General features: G+C 38.6%; 1 protein-coding gene across 1 annotated transcript in view; it reads right to left on the bottom strand.

Annotated features, from left to right (window-relative positions):
* Positions 1-737: 737 nt before the first annotated feature.
* Pez (protein tyrosine phosphatase non-receptor pez) overlaps positions 738-21,542 on the bottom strand; it is a 923,645-nt gene continuing 902,840 nt past the window's right edge. Inside the window, exons 21-22 of the mRNA XM_068226358.1 lie at positions 1,904-8,738; positions 738-882 (exon numbers count right to left, since the gene is read on the bottom strand). Of these exons, the coding sequence (XP_068082459.1) occupies positions 8,610-8,738 (129 nt within the window). The 3' untranslated portion in view covers positions 738-882; positions 1,904-8,609. The remainder of the gene's footprint in view (positions 883-1,903; positions 8,739-21,542) is intronic.

The following is a 21,542-nucleotide window of genomic DNA, read 5'->3' as shown; positions in this document are numbered from 1 at the left end:
TAAGGTTACAATCTCCGACCCGGCCAGGAATCGAACCTGGGGCCCTCTGAACCGAAGAGAACTATGTCGACAATTCAGCCAAGGAGCAGGACAACTCTGTGGTTGCAGCGACAAGGTTTAGTTTGTAAGAGTATGAATGAATTTTAAGTAATAACTTGCAACATGACAATAAAAAAAGTGGCTCAAGAATTGCATATAATTGGGTAACCAAGCTATGATGTCTCCTGTTATATGCAAATGTGCTGAATTATTCAATTAAGATAGATTCAAAATACTTCTAGAACAAGGTATTAAAACTGTATCAGGTGGTTGAAGCACCCTCATTCAAAAGTTCTTGCACAATGTATCAGTCATCATTTAGCATTACTATAATGGTTAAAGTGAAAGTATTTGAACAGTAAACACATCAATAAAGCTATTCGTCATCACTAAGATGAAAAGGATTAATCAGACTGCTACAAAATTTTAAGTAAAGATGACAAGTTTCCTTTTCCACAACAAAGAGAGAAATGGCAACAGGAAATTTCTACAAGGGCTGGATATTAATTCAAACATATAGCAAACATGATCTCTCCATTATACGATTGCTGGATTTAAAAGTTCAAAAACTTCCTCACCAATCAGCAATGGAATATAATTTAATGACAGTTAAAATGAATCAAACTATGCTTACAACAGCTGTAGACTTGCAACTGATGAATGGGATCTGCTGGAAAATTAAAATATTTACAGAGAGTTCAAAACTTTATTTGTAAAATAATGTACAAACAGGATATTTTACTGACAAATCTTACTTAAAATTTATGTTCCATTTAAAAACAACCAGAATGCTTATTTTTAGATAAAAAGAGTATTCAGCATTCATTAAATTATTTGACAATGCTTAAAGGTAATCGCCCACTGCAGGGAACCGCGCCGCGCCGCGCGGAACAAGCTTGTGGAACATTCCACGGGCCATTTTCCGAGACTTCGCCCATACAGCACACCTCACCGCGCCGCGCCGCCTCTCTCCAGTTGGGGAAGTGCAGCTCACACAGAAATATGAGTTCCATTTCCGAGGAGGACTTATTATTTGCGGTTGCGATACGTGCAAATGAGGAAGAAGAAAAACGCGAAAGAAAAGTTTGGGCCCACAACATTTATGAGAAAATGGAAACGAACGGAGAGTTTCACCATTTATTTCCTGATCTACTAAAGGACCGAAGTAAATTTTCCCACTGTTTTCGTATGTCCCAAGAAAAATTCTATGAACTATTGAACCTAGTTAAGCCGTGTGTACCGAGCTCGATAGCTGCAGTCGCTTAAGTGCGGCCAGTATCTAGTGTTCGGGAGATAGTAGGTTCGAACCCCACTGTCGGCAGACCTGAAAAGGGTTTTCCGTGGTTTCCCATTTTCACACCAGGCAAATGCTGGGGCTGTACCTTAATTAAGGCCACGGCCGCTTCCTTCCCACTCCTAGCCCTTTCCTGTCCCATCGTCGCCATAAGACCTATCTGTGTCGGTGCGACGTAAAGCAACTAGCAAATAAAAAAGCCGTATGTAGAGCGAGAAAATATCACCTTTCGCCGAGAAAGGCGTACAGTGCACAATACCACTAACCGCGTGAAGGTACGAGCGTGCTGGCACTAGTCGAGGACTCACGAAGACTGCCGAAACGGCACGAAACCACATTCTTTCCATTAATCCTTCCTTCTACCCTCGCCCATACAAGCGCGCCGAAAGGAAAAAGTTCCGTTCCAGAAACCTGGGGGCTTCTGGTGCGGAAATTCCACAAGCTTGTTCCGCGCGGCGCGGCGCGGCTCCCTGCAGTGGGCGTTAAGCCATTGCATTTCACAAGAAGCAGACCACGGAAATTTCTTCTCGGCTGCGCTGCGCGGCGCGGCGCGGTGTAGTGGGCGATTACCTTAACATAAGCAATAACTCATTATTTTCATTGTATGTATACCATTTAGAATATACTACTGTTCCTTGGCACCATGCTATGGAGGACTACATGATTATACTATTAGAAAATGAAGGCACATAATTAACAAACAACATTTATCACATTCATGCTTGCATCTTGTACTTTTGCACTAAAAGTTTAATAAACACAATTTTAGAATTTATTTAAACTTTGTAGGCTATTCTTTGTAAAAGGTAGCATCAAATAAAGGTAAAACACTGACAATAAACCAAGTTGGATGAGGAAAGGAGGAGGAGAAAACTTATGCTGGTAATGATGAGACCGATGTACACAGACTAGAGGAAATATTTCAACATATTCACCAGTATATGAAATATTTCAGTTACAGCTTCATCAATCAGTGAGGATGAAGAGTCCAGTGTGAGACTGGCAAATGCTCTGGAGGATAAGGGAGGATCTAGTGATTATTCTACCAGCAGTGCAACAGTGCTATCTACTGACTCCATGACTCACTTCCACATGTATGTCCACACAGATGACCAACCATACAAAATACATGGTAACTGCCTCCCCAAACCTGCACAAACCTGCTAACATAATGAGTGATTCACTGACATTAATCCATAGATTACCTGTCTGTACATCCTGTACAGCAATGAGAGACTCACAGATTGAACACACCATTTCATTCTCAAGTCATGGGCATACTCAGACCCGAACACTTTGAACATGCTGGCCTTCTATCACTAGATTATGCCCATCCCCTCACAGAACATTTGACCTCCTACATGCTTCTTCCTACTGACTGATGAAGACATAAAATCACAATATTTTTGTTTTATGTTGTTTTATTCTACTGTCTGAGTATGTCACTTCCTCTCCTTTCTCAGTTCAAACTGATAAATACAGCTGACTGTGAGGAGTCTCTCTCATAACAAGTGCTTTACAAATATACAGTGAGCTATCAGAATTACTATTGAGCAATGGAATGATGACTAATGCAATAGCTGGCGAATAAACTTCTACTAAAACTCAGAATTTCTCAGGAAGCTCTACTTCATGTCTGGGAGGATGGCTGTTTCAGCATCCTCCGGGTAGATTATGGCTACCAAAACAATAGTACAGAAGTATCCTACCTTAGAAAACATGCTTCTAAGTCCAGGTTAGTCTGAAGTTACATACAGAGGCATTATTTGTTATTTTAAAACCAAAACAAAGTATTAGATTAATGAAGTCTCCAACATCTGTCTACACTTGTGTTGTAATAACTAGAAATGGGATATCTCTTGTCAGATGACATCTCAGGATAACATCTCGTAGAGTGGACATTCACTCTTCATTTTAAATTCATTGACTTTTTCACATTTTCCAGACAAAAACCAAATTCTTCTGACAGCTATATTTTCCTAAATTTCTCCCATAAAGTTACTATTATATATAAAACAAATAATGCTTAAATATAAGACATATCACACAGACATGAAATGTAAAATATATAAATTGCTTTAAAAGAACCAAATATACCAGACAACTACGGTACTTTGATTTTGTAATTTTGAATCAGGATATTTTTAAAGTACGGTAGTCTCATTTCAACGTAAAATAATGCAAATTTTATAATGAAAGCCCAATACAGTTAAGAAAACAAGAGATTGAGCTTCATGATAGAGATAATAATTTTCAGCAGCCATCTTACTAGCAAATACAATGCGATTCAACCAGCACAAGCTGGAAAATAAAAGTATCTTGAAGATGATGGATTCATTAGACTTAGTACACATATATATTAGAACCTCGCTTGATTTATAGAAACATGCCTGTATTCTGAGGGGTTGATGGAAATGTTCACAACCACAGTCCAGGCAGAACTGAGCACTAAAATGAAATGTTGGAAGATGGAGAATATCCTGCTGGTTCCATTTTTTCCAGCTTTTATAAAATAGAGATTTTGTTTAGTTGTTTTTAAATGTACAGAACCTTTTAATTATCCTGTTGATACTGCACTTAACCCATTCATTATATATGCGTAAAACCTATGTATGGCACTATGAAATGCTAGCAGGCTGATCAAAAGAATCTACCATAATGAGGAAAAAATATTTATGGCGAACATTATAATAAATTCACATGAATTTGATGAATCTAGCTTCCTCCAAAATTTAAAAACTTTAAGTAAGGACAAGTATCATGGTTTAATGAAATAAAGAAGAATGATGTAGAGAGCTTGGATGAGGTCATTTATAAGCAACAAGTAGCACACAAAATGGATGTAAGAGATTGTCAGTCCTAGTGCTGCAGTAATGTTGCTGAGGACACAGAAGTTATGTTGTCCAAGACTTGGAGAGAGAAATAAGCTAGCAATGTTTTATAGTGTGACAATCACTCACTCAACTTGGTGAGCATACATGCAGCAAAACAGAATCCACTGATGACAACATTTATTTTGGAACAACTATGGTTTTTATAACACAGCACTCGGAAAAACTGAAAAATGATTTTTCGATGGTTTTCAGTTTCAGTAGTAGAAGCTCTGAAGAGATATAACATGAGAGCATTGGCACTTCTGGCTAGTATCACAATCATAGTAAAAGAAATTATCCAGTTCTTAGGCTTTGGTCCAATTAGGTTTATAGCTTGAACATTTCACCAGATGCTGTGGCAGCATTTTTAAGAGTCCGCTCCCTCCAAAGGTTAGTTCCCAATGTTTCACCACATACTGTGCCTAGTACTTTCAAGGATCCAACTCTCTCCAAGACAGCTGAGGTAAAGGAGACACTGGTGATCCCAGTTAATTCTGAGGAACAGACAGCCCTAGAGCATGCAGCTTTCAAGTTATTCACCAACATTCAGACTAAGAGAATAACTAAATGGAAGAACAGATTGATACTACAATCAGTTGACATCTGCTTGAAGACATCAGGGAAGCCAAAATAGAATGTGAAGGAAAACTCTAGCACATGCTTGTTGACTATATGAAAGATTCTGATCTTCTAGACAGAAAAATAATTTTCATGAAGGTCAAAGAACTAATGACATAATCCTTCTTCCAGAAAACAATTCTGTACCAATAAAATACAATGTATGTCTATCAGAGGAAACAGTCCCATGGAATGGAGCTCTTCAAGGAGATTGGGTGAGGTCACTATTATTCAATAAAGCAAAATGGGATGCAGTGAAAGCTGTCAAAAATTAAAACAAAAATGTAAGTACCGGTATGTCCATTAATACCGACGACATGGTGATTGCACAAAGATGATGTGAATGGGGGGTAGAATACTCTGGATAACCTCACAGTTTAAGCTGAAGAAAAGAACTATATATAAACAAGGCAAAGACAGACACCAAAGGCTATCAGCTCAGGATACGAAAATATACTGTTTGTGAGAACTGACTGGAGAGACATACTATAAATATCTTGGTATAACACTGTAACATTCTGGACAGACATTCATAATACATTTGAAAGGGAGAGCTACACACTCTCTGTTTGCAATGAATGACATACATAAATTGTTGCATCCTTCCCTCAAGGCAGCAATGAAACTCTTCAGACAGAAAATCATCCCATAATTATATAGTGACTTAGATAATTTGGGAATATTTAACTGTAATAGATGGAGCCGATCAAAAAGTTAAGGCCGCATTTTCTAAAGATTTCATGAGACTATGATTAATTATAAATGAAAACAAATTTGTAGATGTAAAAAGGTGTTTAAACTTATTTCAACGATAACAATCAGCATATCAGCAGATGTTGAAAGACTTTACAAAACAAAACCCAGTACCTCACTTTTTGTTCAATCCAGTTTCTGACAATGTGGAAACTAAAGCTAGTCATACAGTTGTTTAACATGACAGAAACTACCTAGGAAATGGAGATAAATGCAAGCACTGAAAAGTGCCCAATATCAACATGATGTTTCTCTGCATGGGACTCCTCCCTTTTGGTACATATAACACATAGTTAAATTTTTTGCCAGGCTGAGTGGCTCAGACGGTTGAGGTGCTGGCCTTCTGACCCCAACTTGGCAGGTTCGATCCTGGCTCAGCCCGGTGGTATTTGAAGGTGCTCAAATACGCCAGCCTCGTGTCTGTAGATTTACTGGCACGTAAAAAGAACTCCTGCGGGACTAAATTCCGGCACCTCGGCGTCTCCGAAAACCGCAAAAGAGTAGTTAGTGGGACGTAAAACAAATAACATTATTATTATTATTAGTTAAATTTTCAAGCATTAGGTATATGAAGAACAAATAGTGGCCAAGAATGCCGCACCTTAAATTCTTGCTAGAAACAAGCAAAGCTAGCTTGTAGATTCACATGATCTGATAACCTGATCATAGCTATAGGATCTCAAGTATTACATGGAATTTGAACCACTGAGACGTGACTTCCCATCTTAAAAATCCCACATTCATGGTGGAACCATGACTGCCTTCTAATTAGAAGAGTTTCTTAGAGAAAAAGTTCTGGTCTATTAAACAGAATAATACAACTCCAGCAAGAAAATGTTAAACCACACACAATTCACCCATGAGAGAAAGGAACACTTACAATGCATACTTCTTGAATATACCTCTTCTAACATAGCCTAAGTAATAACCAACTATTTAGGTCTCTAGAAAATAATCTTGGCAGTAAATATTTCATGATTATTGATTGATGATGTGATTTACTGATGGATACAAGATGTAACACCAGAGAATTTTATGCTGCACATATCATAGTTCTGGTCTAATCACATGATTCCCAATATGAGTGTCCCAGGTTCGAATCCTGGTGACTTTAAGTGAGATTTTTGCTAGGAATAGCACATGACAGTAAGAAGAGCACTTGATCTTGAACCTCTGGATGAGTCCTAAATTGAGCTTAAGTGATCTGTCAATCCTGTAGGTAAAAAACATGGCAAAATATCACAGCACATATATAACAATAATACCTGGTGTATGATATCACTGGAGATAAATGTGATATTGTTTTTATATCTATTTACTGGCTCACCATCATATTAAGACATTAGAGACTTTTGTCGGATTATCTTTACAAGATTCACTGGATATTGTTTAAGTTATAAAAGAAAACTTTGTGCAGTGTGGCGAGATGTGAAACAAAAAGTTTAAAATAAATCCCAGACAGACGTGCAAGGGTATCTAGACTATTCTACCTTACATTGCAGTAAGTAAGATATTCAAGAATGATGATAATGATAATGAGGATAGTAATTGTGATTTCAAAGGCTCAAACAAGGAAGTCAACAAAGAGCATTCAACAGATATCATTCTAAGAAAATTACACCACCTAAAAATTGCACATCTTCCTACAAAGTGGAGGTGTAATTCTTGAAGATAAATCACACTCCAGAGGATTTAAAGAAATACCTGATGCATCACTGCAAAAAGTATCTTCAAAAATGACCAGAGTATAATTTTGTGATGAAGCTACAAGAAATTTACAGAAGAAATCTTGGCTATCTTTCTTTAAGTGAATGTCATATGCTAAATTAAAAAGAGAAGTCCTATCAAAAACCATGAAGTATCTCATTACAATACTTCGATGCATTTTTCATGATCATTCAGAAAGTGATTATTTGAACAGTAACACCTATAATTCAGATGAAGGATATTCCAGTACATAGTAATAAGAGAAAATAATCTCTCTCATTATACAATAACTAGAGTGAACTCTTTAATTCACTCTAAGTGAATAAACTGGCTGCAGCAAAAATCAATGACATTCCCAGCCATTTGTAGTCTGGCCAGGTTTACGTGCTACAGGACGGAGTAGCCAGCAACTCAACATCGAGCATTGGGCGGCAGTAAATAACCACACTCCTTAAGGACTTAGCCTCTTTAGACGGGTGCTGTTCCCCCACTGAAATCTAACAGGCAGCATCTTTTCTCCATGTTATGGGCAGCTGCAAAAGGTGTCTATTCTCCATGTTATGGGTGGGCTCACTGAAACCTGGCAGTTGGGTGTAAAATGCCTTTGAGTGTGGTAAGCTCATGGTAATAATAGCCTATTTGAAACATGAAGTGGATTAGGACAAAAAGCTTGGGAGTACCCCAGAAGCAATATGCATCTCTTGCGGCTCCCAGGAAGTGGGAGAAGTAGATACAGGTCGATGATCCATTGTCTGACCCAAAAGATCCCTGGATAAGGGTTACAGAAAAAGAAGACTATGGTTTTTAGTACCTTAGAAAATACCTATCAACAAGTTATAAATTATATTCTGTCACACACAAAATTTATGTACAAAAATCTGAAAATGTTCCTAGAGGAGTGGACGCCCTGCTCTATAATCTTATTAGCACCCTTCACAATGGTGTATGATTAAAATACAAACACACAAGTTTAGTTTTCAGAAGAAAATAATGTTAATCTAATTTTCTTTAAATAACTTACTTATAATGTACTAATAAAATAATTAATTTTAAAATAGTACAATAATTGCTCTCTAGGTTTGCAATCCAAAAGCTGGAGTTGTATTCTTGGAACTCGCAGCTTCATATGAAATCTGTGCTTGTGTAGCTTTGAAAATATGTTTTCTAAATCACTAATTAATTCCTCTAATTCAACTTATAGTTCTATAACAGAGTTACAAGGTTCATTTATAAACAAAATGTAAACAACAACAAAGAATGCAAGCTATACCACTTTGAAAAAGTCATCTGAGGTACAAAAATATTACAACAAATATAAAAATATATTAGATAAGTCGAGAGTGTTTCAGGTAGTAGATAAGAAGAGTATAAATGAATCGGTACTGAGCTACAGTTTGTACCATCAACATCCTCTGGTGACGCAGATGAGCTACAACACGAGGTATATCCAGCTCCTAGAAACAAAAATTAAGTACAATCAATAATAACTTCTTCATTTAAATTTTAAACTATATTCACAATGCAAGGGAATACTGGCTAGGCTGCAATATTTATTGAGATTTAAATTTGCATTTCTAAAATCTTACTGGAAATCTGATTTCATAATAAATACAAGTGTCAAATTATATAATATATGAAGCACTTTACCCAGGATGCTCATAGCTTCACCTTCTTTGTATAGGTATCCAGTAACAAAAACCCACACTTAACTCAAGTAAAAGGAGCTAGATACCAGGAAACAAACTGAGAAAAAGAAAACTTAAATAGCCTCTTTTAAATGAGACACTGAATAATTCTTCAAATAAAACTGAATTTCATGCTGTTCTATGCTGAGCCAGTGTCAAATATCCCTTTTAATGTCCTGGAGAATCATCCTCTTAAAGGCTTCCTGGAAAAAAATACTGCCACAGAAATGTTCCTTTGGAATCCAAAATAAGGAAGAATTATGTTAATACTGCATATGATTAGGCTCTTTGCAGAATTTGTTTGGATATCAGTGATTCCCATATCTGACTCTCAGCAGATGAGACTACAGATAGCATGGGGTGCTACACATGCCGTCTGACTGCTGGGAAGTTGACTAGGAAAGGTCCTTCTTAAATTGGAACTCTGAGACTAGTGAAATTCATCACAGATGGCCTGAAAGTGCTGTTTCCTAACAGCCTTTATGAAAACAAACATTACTTACAGGCTGAAAGTTTTCTACCCTTCTGTCATCCAGATTACTTGCCTTGTCCATGGCGTTAATCGTGTTGCAGAGCAAATCAGGTTAGAGTCTCCAGCGGTCAATAAACTAATTTCTACAGTAAATAAAGTGTTTGTCAAGGCACAAAGATCAGTTCAGAATTTTATAGAGAGAATACCCAATGTTGCTCTGCCACCAGAACCTGTGTGTAGCCGCTGGGGGACCTGGTTAAAAGATTATGAATATTACAATGACTGCATTGAGCCTGAAAATGTCATTTCCGCAAGTCAACTCAATGTAGATAGATTTCGACATTCAGAGGAACCTATCCTTTATAAAGACTCACTGACCTTCATTGTGCATATTATCAAATCACTGGAAGCAGCAGGGAAACTGCTGTATGAAAAGATGCGAACATTCAATGAAATGCAAGAAAAGATCAAATCTGCCTTTGGTCCAGTTGGAGAAAAAGTATGGGGTAAATTAGGGACAATTCTCCAGAAAAATATGGGATTGAAGAAGCTGTGCACTGCTTCAGATAACCTATTAGGGAAGGCCATGAATTTCCAGTGTGATGGTCCCATTAATCTGGTGTCTAAACTGAAACATGCTTCTGTTACTTCAGTAGGTGAGGAGCTTTCATTTTCAGCCTACAAATTAGTGTTGAGTGATAGAAGAAGTTGGTTTCCTTAGTAGAAAATTTAGAACAGATATTAGCAGTTTATTGTGAAGTCAATTTTATGGACAGCAAAGACAAGCACAGGTAGAAATTACATACTGTTATATATTCACTTATTTTGTTTCATTCTGGTATCATTAAATTTACATACACTGACTGACAGAGCAAATGCAACACCAAGAAAGAGTGGTCAGAACTTTATGCCAATTGCAGGGTAGACTGATGTCACTGAGGTATGCTTATGATGTGAAATGCGCCGCTGTGCTGCGCACGTAGCGAACGATAAATGGGACACGGTGTTGGCGAATGGCCCACTTTGTACCGTGATTTCTCAGCCGACAGTCATTGTAGAACGTGTTGTCGTGTGCCACAGGACACGTTGTGATGTTTGGGACATCACTGAATGTTTTTAATTATTGAACTATATATTTAATTGATAATATGTATATATTTAATCACTGATAGGTCATTTTAAATTAATATGTATATATATAGGGCTTTTATCATCCATTTCAATCATCATTTCATTTCTTTGTATCACGGCTATAACGTATTCTGAACGAACAAATTATTGGGTAAAGTATTTCAACATCACGCATATTTATAACTTGCAGTAAATTTTCCAATAGCCGTTGTGAGGTGACCAGAGTCAGCAGGCTAATTTCAGCCCAGTTCCAGGAAAAGTACGTCATCGAGGTTACGAGAGACCTTACCCTCTCCACCTCATGAAAAGACAGTTGATACATTATTAACACCCACTTTTCAAACTCAGCTTCTAGACGCTTTATTTCAGCGGGAAAGTTCAGCCTATGTGAATGAACGTAACGAAGCAACGTGATGGATCCACAGCAATACAAGGGAGAAGGGATGAGACCTCGAATTTTACTGGACCATGTGATATGGCTGATGGAAGGAGACTTTTGAACCAATATATACCACCGACAAGGGCTAGAGAGGACACTAACATTCTCACATTCAGACTCTCATTCAGACTAACATTCTCATTCAGACTCACATTCAGATTCGTATTCGGAGATTCGGACATTCTGATTCTGATTCTCACGCTTGGAAGATACTCTCACTACGATTCTACGTCTACACATCGGAGAAGATTTTAACTTAGTTCACTTCGCATCTGAGTATATTCTACTCAAAAGTTACTCTCATTGGGACTTGTTATCTCAATGACGAGAGGTAGTCAACGGGAGACCGGTTCTGACTGGTATAGGGCAGGAGAGCTTTTATTATGAGTTTAGCTACGCTACTGTTCCGTAATTCGGAAGAATACAAGTGTATTCTCTCCATGAACATAACCCACGGTGGTTTTGCATTTAAAATTAGGACTCATTACGACTTTATGTAAGGAGTACAATAGGAAGTGTTAAAGACAGGAAATGTGGATGTAGGACTGGAATCCAACAACAGATGAGGCAGCCTGTATGAGAGATCCACCCATCTTCAGCTTCAAGACAACAGAGTCTACATTTGGTGAGCTTATGGCATAAGTTACTGCAAGTCTTCGCGCAACAGTTCATTTTCTTAAAGTTAATTTCATTCACTTTTTCTTTTGCTTCCGTAAGTTCAGATTTCGTTAATACGCCGTTACGTCACGTTTTTCATCTTAATAAATAGCTGTTTTAATTTGTATTTTATGAAATGATTATTAATGATCCTTAAATTCCAAGTTAGTGTACTTAATGATTTGTGTTCCGTTCACCCCACCCCTGGGAGTTTTTTGAGTCTCATTACGTATTTTTATTTATTATTATTATTATTATTAATTATCTACTTTTGTTTTCAAGCCATAAGCTTGAAGACTGGCGCCCTTGGGATACTGTTTCTGGAGAAACAATGACATATCATTTATTTATTTTAATATTAAAGTGACCCGCCACGTTATAAATTTGTCATACATCTGTGGGCTAAGTGGGTACGTCACAACGTGTATAGCTAAGAATGCCAGGCCGCCGTCAACGGAGGCATTTCCAGCAGACAGACGACTTTACGAGGGGTATGGTGATCGGGCTGAGAAGGGCAGTTTGGTCGCTTCGTCAAATCGCAGCCGATACCCATAGGGATGTGTCCACGGTGCAGCGCTTGTGGCGAAGATGGTTGGCGCAGGGACATGTGGTACGTGCGAGGGGTCCAGGCGCAGCCCGAGTGACGTCAGCACGCGAGGATCGGCGCATCCGCTGCCAAGCGGTGGCAGCCCCGCATGCCACGTCAACCGCCATTCTTCAGCTTGTGCAAGACACCCTGGCTGTTCCAATATCGACCAGAACAATTTCCCGTCGATTGGTTGAAGGAGGCCTGCACTCCCGGTGTCCGCTCAGAAGACTACCATTGACTCCACAGCATAGACGTTCACGCCTGGCATGGTGCCGGGCTAGAGCGACTTGGATGAGGGAATGGCGGAACGTCGTGTTCTCCGATGAGTCACGCTTCTGTTCTGTCAGTGATAGTCACCGCAGACGAGTGTGGCGTCGGCGTGGAGAAAGGTCAAATCCGGCAGTAACTGTGGAGCGCCCTACCGCTAGACAACGCGGCATCATGGTTTGGGGCGCTATTGCGTATGATTCCACGTCACCTCTAGTGCGTATTCAAGGCACGTTAAATGCCCACCGCTACATGCAGCACGTGCTGCGGCCGGTGGCACTCCCGTACCTTCAGGGGCTGCCCAATGCTCTGTTTCAGCAGGATAATGCCCGCCCACACACTGCTCGCATCTCCCAACAGGCTCTACGAGGTGTACAGATGCTTCCGTGGCCAGCGTACTCTCCGGATCTCTCACCTATCGAACACGTGTGGGATCTCGTTGGACGCCGTTTGCAAACTCTGCCCCAGCCTCGTACGGACGACCAACTGTGGCAAATGGTTGACAGAGAATGGAGAACCATCCCTCAGGACACCATCCGCACTCTTATTGACTCTGTACCTCGACGTGTTTCTGCGTGCATCGCCGCTCGCGGTGGTCCTACATCCTACTGAGTCGATGCCGTGCGCATTGTGTAACCTGCATATCGGTTTGAAATAAACATCAATTATTCGTCCGTGCCATCTCTGTTTTTTCCCCAACTTTCATCCCTTTCGAACCACTCCTTCTTGGTGTTGCATTTGCTCTGTCAGTCAGTGTACATTATACATACATCTTCATTATAGAATGTTATGCCTTTTAGCATTCAGTCTGCAAGCCTCTGTGAATTTACTAAACACAACCACAATCCTCTATTCGTAACAAGCTCTGTTGCCTTGTTTAGTTCTATACCTCTTATCTTCAAATCGTTAGTAACTCAGTCTAATCATTGTCGTCTTGGTCTCCCTCTGCTTCTCTTACCCTCCATGACAGAGTCCATTATTTACCTAGGTCAGGGATGGCAAACCTATGCACATGAACGTGATTTTGGTGGCATGCCACATGAACATATTAACGTTTTTATATACGTCTTGTATTATAGACTATACAGTATATTTGTCGTGCATCGTGTAGTCATAGTGTTCACGTGTAAGAAATAAATATTGAAAACCCAAATTCTAGTTCCATCCCAAAGTGCAATATTGCAACAAGTCTACCGAGCCCTTCACTCACCCATGTGAGTCACTTGTGTGTGGTAGCCAGTAGGGTGTAATTATTCTTAGTGTGTAACTGTTTATTGAATACTGTTTTCCGGTGAGTCTGTATGTAGGCCTCGAAAACAAGTTTTCGGTGCTGAAAGAAAAGGAAACATAAAAAAGGTAGTGGCCAGAATTTTCAAGAACAGTAGACAAGGGAATTTGGAGTGATAGAAAGGCACAGATGTAGCAGTATTAAGACAGCAGTGGGAATTGATTGAAATTTCTTAATTTATTGTTTTAAATATTTTTGTTGTTATATGAGATTTTATTCTGTCTGGACCTTTGGACTTGGGGAAGAATCCTGTTTTAAAAACTCCTTTTCATGTGTTGTATCAAAATTATCATTTATCTGTGAATTTTATTTTTTGTCAAAATTTGTGAAACGGTGTGTACCTACATATGCAGTCCTAGAAGCATGTTTCCTGTTGCATAAACGAAGACTTTCCTCGAACATTTGTCAGCAAGAATGAAGAGACTTTCGATTGGAAAAAATAAAAGTTAATGTAATTGGAGAATGTGGAAGTCGAGGGTGAAGCCTGTTTTCTGATTGGTTCTCTTTGATGGTTGCACCATTTCCCATTTCTGGATTTTACACCGCTCCTTCGTTCGGAGTGAGGTAGGCTCTGCGTCTTTGATCAATTGATCATCTTAGAGTGCGGTCGTGCTCCTTCTTCGGTCCCCTTACAGGATACCTGGTCTCAGGGTAAGCACTATTTCTACGTTTATTTCAGTTTTGAACTTCATTTAAATGTAATAATTTATTTTTCTTGGGCAGGAGTTTATCCTCGAGATTCACGTTCACCGTTAAATTTGTTGAAATGACTTAGATTTTCAGTTAAGATCTTGTACCTTTTGTTTCGGAGGCAATATATTTTTTAAACCATGTAACTAATAATGTATTATCTTATCCCTCGGGTTTGCCTCCCGGTATTTCTGAGTCACCTTACATAAGTACTTAAAATCTATGCTCACTACTTGAAGAGTTTTAGGTAGTGATGCAAGTCTTCTGTACCTCTGTGTTCGGTCTTATTTCTACCTTGTGTAGATTGGGATTAGCCCTCATTTTAATCGTTATGTATCGTTGGATACTGTTCTTCCATTCAAAACCTGTCATTAAATTTCCTTTGTGCATTGCACATGTGTGCAGGTGTGGTTAACACTTAAATTTACCTTTGTAAATATCTTTTTGAGTTTTGATTTGTTCTTCCTATTGTGAGTTTTGCTTTGTTCCTCTTTCTTAAAATAAATGTGTATATTTCAACGGCAATTACCCCTCTATGTTTTCTTTCTTCACAAAAGGCTATGTTCCATTACCTCTCAGGGTTCCATGCCGCTTTCCACATCCATTCTGTAGTTGTCATGTTTCCTAACCTGTTGTTTACGTTTCGTAGTGCATCACTGTTGTTGAACCGTAAGTTTTCTTTTACTGTGTTTAAAATTTCATACATTTATTATTATTATAATTTTCATTTGTGTAATTTTCTCAATAATTTACTCCAAATTATTTTATTTTCAGACATTCACTTCAAACCAAATTAAACAACAGATCACTACATCTGATGAAAAGGAATACCTATTCAAATTACAAATGTTCTCCTTCAAGCTACATACAAGTCCATTACCCATACTACCATTGAACAAACATAAATTAAAAATCAAGTTGCTCAGCTATACAGATAGGAATGCCAACTCCCAAATCAACTCAGGAACATTTGGTTGCTGTAGGAGCGACGACATAGTTCAGCATCAATCACAGCAGTTTTGATGTGTCATTTAGTTTCACGTTTGGATGCATTGTTCAGACTTCATCAATGTTTTAAATTAAAATTGTAAATTGTGACATAGCAGATTCATTTATTATTGGTTATATGTGTGCATATGTCTTCCCACTGAAGCGTGGCCGAAGATGACCCAATATATGGGGTCGAAATGAATCCAAGTTTTATAAGACAGTACACAAGCTAATGGTATTGAATAGGTGGACCCTTCTCTACCCTTTGATAGTGATCAATTGTCAATACGGACCATAATGAAATTCATAACTTATGATAACCTCACATGCTCGGTTACACAAGACAGATCATACAACACACAAATAATAAATTATACAGCCACGATTTATACCAAATAAAGTCCGTACTGACAACCTGCCATACATAACTACGTAGATGATGATGATGATGATGATGATGATGATGATGATGATGATGATGATGATGATGATGATGATGATGATGATAATAATAATAATAATAATAATAATAATAATAATACCACCTCCTAATCAAACTCAATATTTTGACTATTTACCCATGGGTTTAGAGAATTGTTTCCACGTTATACTAGTCCATTACACACCTGCATCATGTCATATGCCTTCTCTAAACCAACAAAACATTAGCGTCTATTCTTCTTGTAGCATTTTACAATTACCTGGTGCATACTGAAAATTTGATCCTGACAACCTCTCTGTGGTCTGAAACCACACTGGTTTTCATTCAACTTACCCTCAACCAATGATTGCACCTTCCCTTCCAAAATGCCAGTGAACACCTTGGCCTGGTATACCGATCAATGAAATACCTAAATAGTTGTTGAAAAGCTTCCTATTCCCTTGCTTATAGATAGGTGCAATTACTGCTTTCGTCCAATCAGAAGGTACCTTACTAACATTCCATGCTAATCTTATCAATCTGTGAAGCCATTTCATCCCTGCCTTCCCACTATATTTTACCATTTTAGGTCTAGTTTCACAAATTCCTGCAGCTTTATGATTAAGGAGTTTATTTACCATCCTTTCCAGTTACTCAAGCATAATTTTACCAACATCATTGTTCTCCTCTACACAAACTTGGACCGAGCTCGATAGCTGCAGTCGCTTAAGTGCGGCCAGTATCCAGTATTCGGGAGATTGTGGGTTCGAACCCCACTGTCGGCAGCCCTGAAGATGGTTTTCCGTGGTTTCCCATTTTCACACCAGGCAAATGCTGGGGCTGTACCTTAATTAAGGCCACGGCCGCTTCCTTCCCACTCCTAGCCCCTTCCTGCCCCATCGTCGCCATAAGACCTATCTGTGTCGGTGCGACGTAAAGCAAATAACAAAAATAAAAAAGACACAAGCTTGGTTGTTCATGATGTCACCAAAAACTTTCGTTTTAAGATGAGAAGATTTTTGAAATATTCGTTCCACCTGTCCAGTGATTCCCTGGGATCTATTATGAGTTCATCTGAATTACCAAAAACAATGTTCATTTCTTTTATTCCTCCTTTTCTAAGATTCTTTATTAGTGTACAGAAAGGTTTCCCTGCCCTATGTCTTAGCCTTTCCAGGTCATTATCGAAATCTTCCCACGACTTCTTCTTGGATTCAACAATTATTTGTTTTGGTCTGTTTCTTTCATTTACGCACAATTCCCTGTCTGCATCAGTCCTTGTTTGGAGCCATTTCTGATATGCCTTCTTTTCACAAATACAAGCTGCTCTCACTTTCATTCTACCAAGATGTTTGATTTTTCCCATCTTCACACACAGCATTTCCTAGGCATTCCCTTACTGTTTCTATTACAGCATCCCTGTATGCCATCTACTCTATTTCTATATCCTGAACCAGCTTACTGTCTATTGTTTGGTACTATTCGCTAATCACATCCAAGTACTTCTGTTTAATTTTCTCATCCTTGAGATTTTCTACCCTTATTCATTTATAGATAGATTTCACTTCCTTTATCCTAGGCCTAGAGATACCTAGTTCACTGCAGATCAGACAGTGGTCTATATCATCAACAAATGCCCGAAATACCTGCACCTTTGTAACAGATTTCTTGAATTCAAAATCTGTTTTGATATAGTCTATTATGGACCTTGTACCCCTACCCTCCCATGTGTAGTGGTGACTAGCCTTATGCTTGAAGAATTTATTCGTAACTGCTAATCCCATGCTAGCACAGAAGTCCAGTAAACGCTTCCCATTCCTATTAGCTTCCATATTTTCCCCACATTTATCAATCACCTTTTCATTTCCTTCCGTTCTATTTTTAACTCTTGCATTGATATCGCCCATTAGCACTATCCTATTCTTGTTTTTGACTCTGACTACGATGTCACTCAATGCTTCGTAAAAGTTGTCAACTTCATCCTCATCAGCACTGACACATGGAGAATAGACTGAGGAAATTCTCGCCTAATTCCTCCAACAGCTAAATCTGCCCACATCATTTGCTCATTTATGTGCCTAACAGAAACTATGTTACGTACAATAGTATTCCTGATGAAAAGTCCTACTCCACGCTCTGCCCTTCCCAATTTATCACCAGTTAAGAATGCTTTATAATCTCCTATCTCTTACTTGTTATCTCCCCCTACCTGAATAGCATTAAGTACTAACACATCCAGACGCATTCTTGTTGCTGACTCAGCCAATTCTACTTTCTTTCTTCCATAAGCCCCATTAATATTGATAGCTCCCCATCGAATTCCACTTCGTTTGCCAGGTTTTTTCCAAGGAGGTCCTCGCTTGTCAAATTGAAATGGGATTCCGTTACTCCCATAGTTCTGAGGCTTGCTTAAAATGTTCTGACCTTGGTAAATTCTGTGAAGCAGGTTGCCACCATACTTGCACATAGTCCCAATGAGGATCTCTTCTGTAATAGGTTAGCGGGCATCGGTGGATTGTATAGTCCTAGCTGCCTGAGCACAAGGACGGCCATGACCCAGAAAATGTCCGAGATGCCCACTCCAATTCCATAGCTACTTGTATCCTGAATCTCAGGACCAATTCTTTGCCCATGGTTTACGAACCAGGACGTGACTACAGTAACCCATACAATGAACCATCATTAAATTTAATCCAAATATTTTTATAAAATCACAGGCCAACGATTAAAAACACTTTTTTAATGAATTTGCCATATTCTTATGGTTTTTAGGGTGCTGAATCTTAATATGACAAGAAAAAGGCTGTAACACCCACCATTTTTTTACATTTCAAAATTAAATATGTAGCAAATTCACAGGTATTCTGTACACTATTAAAATAGGTAAAAAATGGGTTTAAATTAAAATGGCAGTGGTTGCACTGGTCTATTACATAATAGTAACACTTAAGGGTCATTACGTGTTGCTCATTCTGTACATGTGAAGGAAAATTATGGAACCCTGATACAGTTTTACCTAAAATCAACTATTCCGCTCATGGTTGGAAGATATGTGGTGATTTGAGTGTTATGCAAGCTCCTTGGCCAGTAAAGTGGCTTTACGAAATTCTCATGTTTCTTATGTGAATGAGACGGTAGGGCAAGCGATCAACATTGGTCCAGTAAAATCTGACCTGCAAGAAACTTTTTAAAGCCTGGCAGGAAGAACATTGTGCGGAGCAGCCTCGTGGATCCAGAAAACACTCTGCTGCCACCTCTACACATCAAATTAGGCCTAATGAAACAGTTCATGAAAGCCTTACCCAAAGATAGGCAATGTTTCAAATATCTCTGTACCAAGCGAGTTGGCTGTGCGGTTAGGGGCGCACAGTTGTGAGCTTGTATTCGGTAGATCTGAAGATGATTTTCTGTGGTTTCTCATTTTTGCACCAGGAAAATGCTGAGGCTGTACCTTAAATAAGGCCACAGCCACTTCCTTCCCACTCCTAGGTCTTTCCTATCCCATCGTCACCTTAAGACCTATCTGCGTCGGTGCAACATAAAGCAAAAAGAAGTATCTCTGCAAGAAGTTTCCTCATTTAACAGAAACAAAGTTGTAAGAAGGCATGTTTGTTGAACCTGATATCTGAAAAGTGATGTTCGAATCTAACTTTGAATCAAAAATGAAAGTCAATGAGAGGGAGGCTCGAGTATCATTCAAGCAGGTTGTTACCAAGTTCTTGGGCAACAAAAAGGACCCACATTATATTTTTATTGCAGCCAACATGCTGGATAAGTTCAAAAGTTTGGGATATTTGACAATCCTAAGATTCACTTTTTGAACAGTCACCTTGATTTTTTTCCCAGACAGTTTGAGAGATGTAAGTAAGAAGCAAGGTGAGTGTTTCTATTAAGATATGAGGTATCAGAGCCACTGGAATACCAGTATGATGGGAGACTACTGCTGGTCACTTCACCAAGCGACTCTCAGGAGAAAAAGCTATACCAGAAACTTTCAGAAGAAGAAGGAAATTAAGTATAAAAAATTGGACACATAAGCCTATGTAATAGAGATATTTTAATGTTTAGACTTAAATGAAAGCTTTGTACATATTGCAACATTAATTTATTTTTCATTCCTATACTATATTCCGCTAATTTTCTGTTTTGTAACAAAGTCACACTGTGGTGAAACCATGGGTGATAGAAAACAATTGAGGTGAGGTCTTAAGTCAGTAACAACAAAACCATAAGAATCAACCAATTAACATTAAAAAAGGTGTTTTTTTTGTGTTGACCTGTGATCAGAGCAATGAGAGATAGGTTAGTTCTTGCAGCTGCAACAACAATAACATTAATAATAGAACCTGTTATTACCAAGCGAGTTGGCAATGCAATTAGGGTCGCATAGCTGTGAGCTAGCATTCTGGAGATGGTGCGTTTGAATCCCACTGTCGACAGCCCTGAAGATGGATTTCCGTGGTTTCCCATTTTCACACCAGGCAAATGCTGGGGCTGTACCATAACTAAGGCCATGGCCATTACCTTCCCAATTCTTTCACTTTCCCACCCTTGCATTGGCCTCTGATGTGTGACTGTGATGTAAAAAAAAAAATAAAAAAAAAAAAGAGAGAGAGAGAGAGAGAGAGAGGCCTGTTATTCAATGGATGCAGAGCACAATTCAAGAGTCTATAATTTAGTGTTGAGTGAAGCATTATTTTCCAGTATAAAATCTAGGAAAGACATATCAATGTATTGTGACATAATTATGGACAACAGTGAAAACAATCTGGTAAAAATTATAGATAATATAGTTTGATTTGTTTCTGTAAAAGTTGGATGAATTAATGTTTTAAATTAGTTCAAAATTCAAATTCCAAAATAATCATCTCAGTTTGGAGACCAAAAAATTATTTCTCAAGACCTTTGTTTGGAGTGTGCTACTATATGGGTGCAAAATCTGGACATTAGGGAAACGGGAAGAAACAAAACTTGGAGGCTGCTGAAATGTGGTTCTGGAGAAGAATTCCAAAAACAACCTAACCATACCCCATGGCACTAGAGCCCTGAAGGCCCTTGGCCTACCAAGCGACGCTGCTCAGCCCAAAAGCCTGCAGATTACAAGGTGTCATGTGGTCAGCATGACAAATCCTCTCAGCCGTTACTCTTGGCTTTATAGACTGGGATTACAAAAACAAGTTAGATGGATAAAAAAAAAACAAATGACTGTTTTAAAGAACATAAAAAAGTATCATTGTTTATTAAATATGATAAAGAAGAGGAAAACAAAGTTCCCTGGACACGTATTGAGACATGACTCTCTTCTTCAAACTATCATTGAGGTAAAGTACTGGGAAAGAGACCCAGCAGACGACCAAGGATGTCATACATCAGGAACTCCTGTTGGTGAACTGGCATGTGGGTCATGAAGAGGCTAGCAGATGATCATCAGATGTTGCTACAGCACCAAGACATTGCCTTTAGTAGATGATGATGTAAATTAAATATTTAATTATTACATTATTGCACTGCTAGTTAGTATTTTGTAGTTTCTGTAGCTTTAGTAGTAGCAGCAGCATCTGCCTCCACAGTGTAATGCCTAGTACTATTAGCTGATGTCCTTGATGGTCTGGTTTTGATTTTCCAGACT

This window comes from Anabrus simplex, chromosome 2, assembly GCF_040414725.1.
Source record: "Anabrus simplex isolate iqAnaSimp1 chromosome 2, ASM4041472v1, whole genome shotgun sequence".
Taxonomy (NCBI): Eukaryota; Metazoa; Arthropoda; class Insecta; order Orthoptera; family Tettigoniidae; genus Anabrus; species Anabrus simplex.
This window is presented reverse-complemented; position numbering and strand designations above follow the sequence as displayed.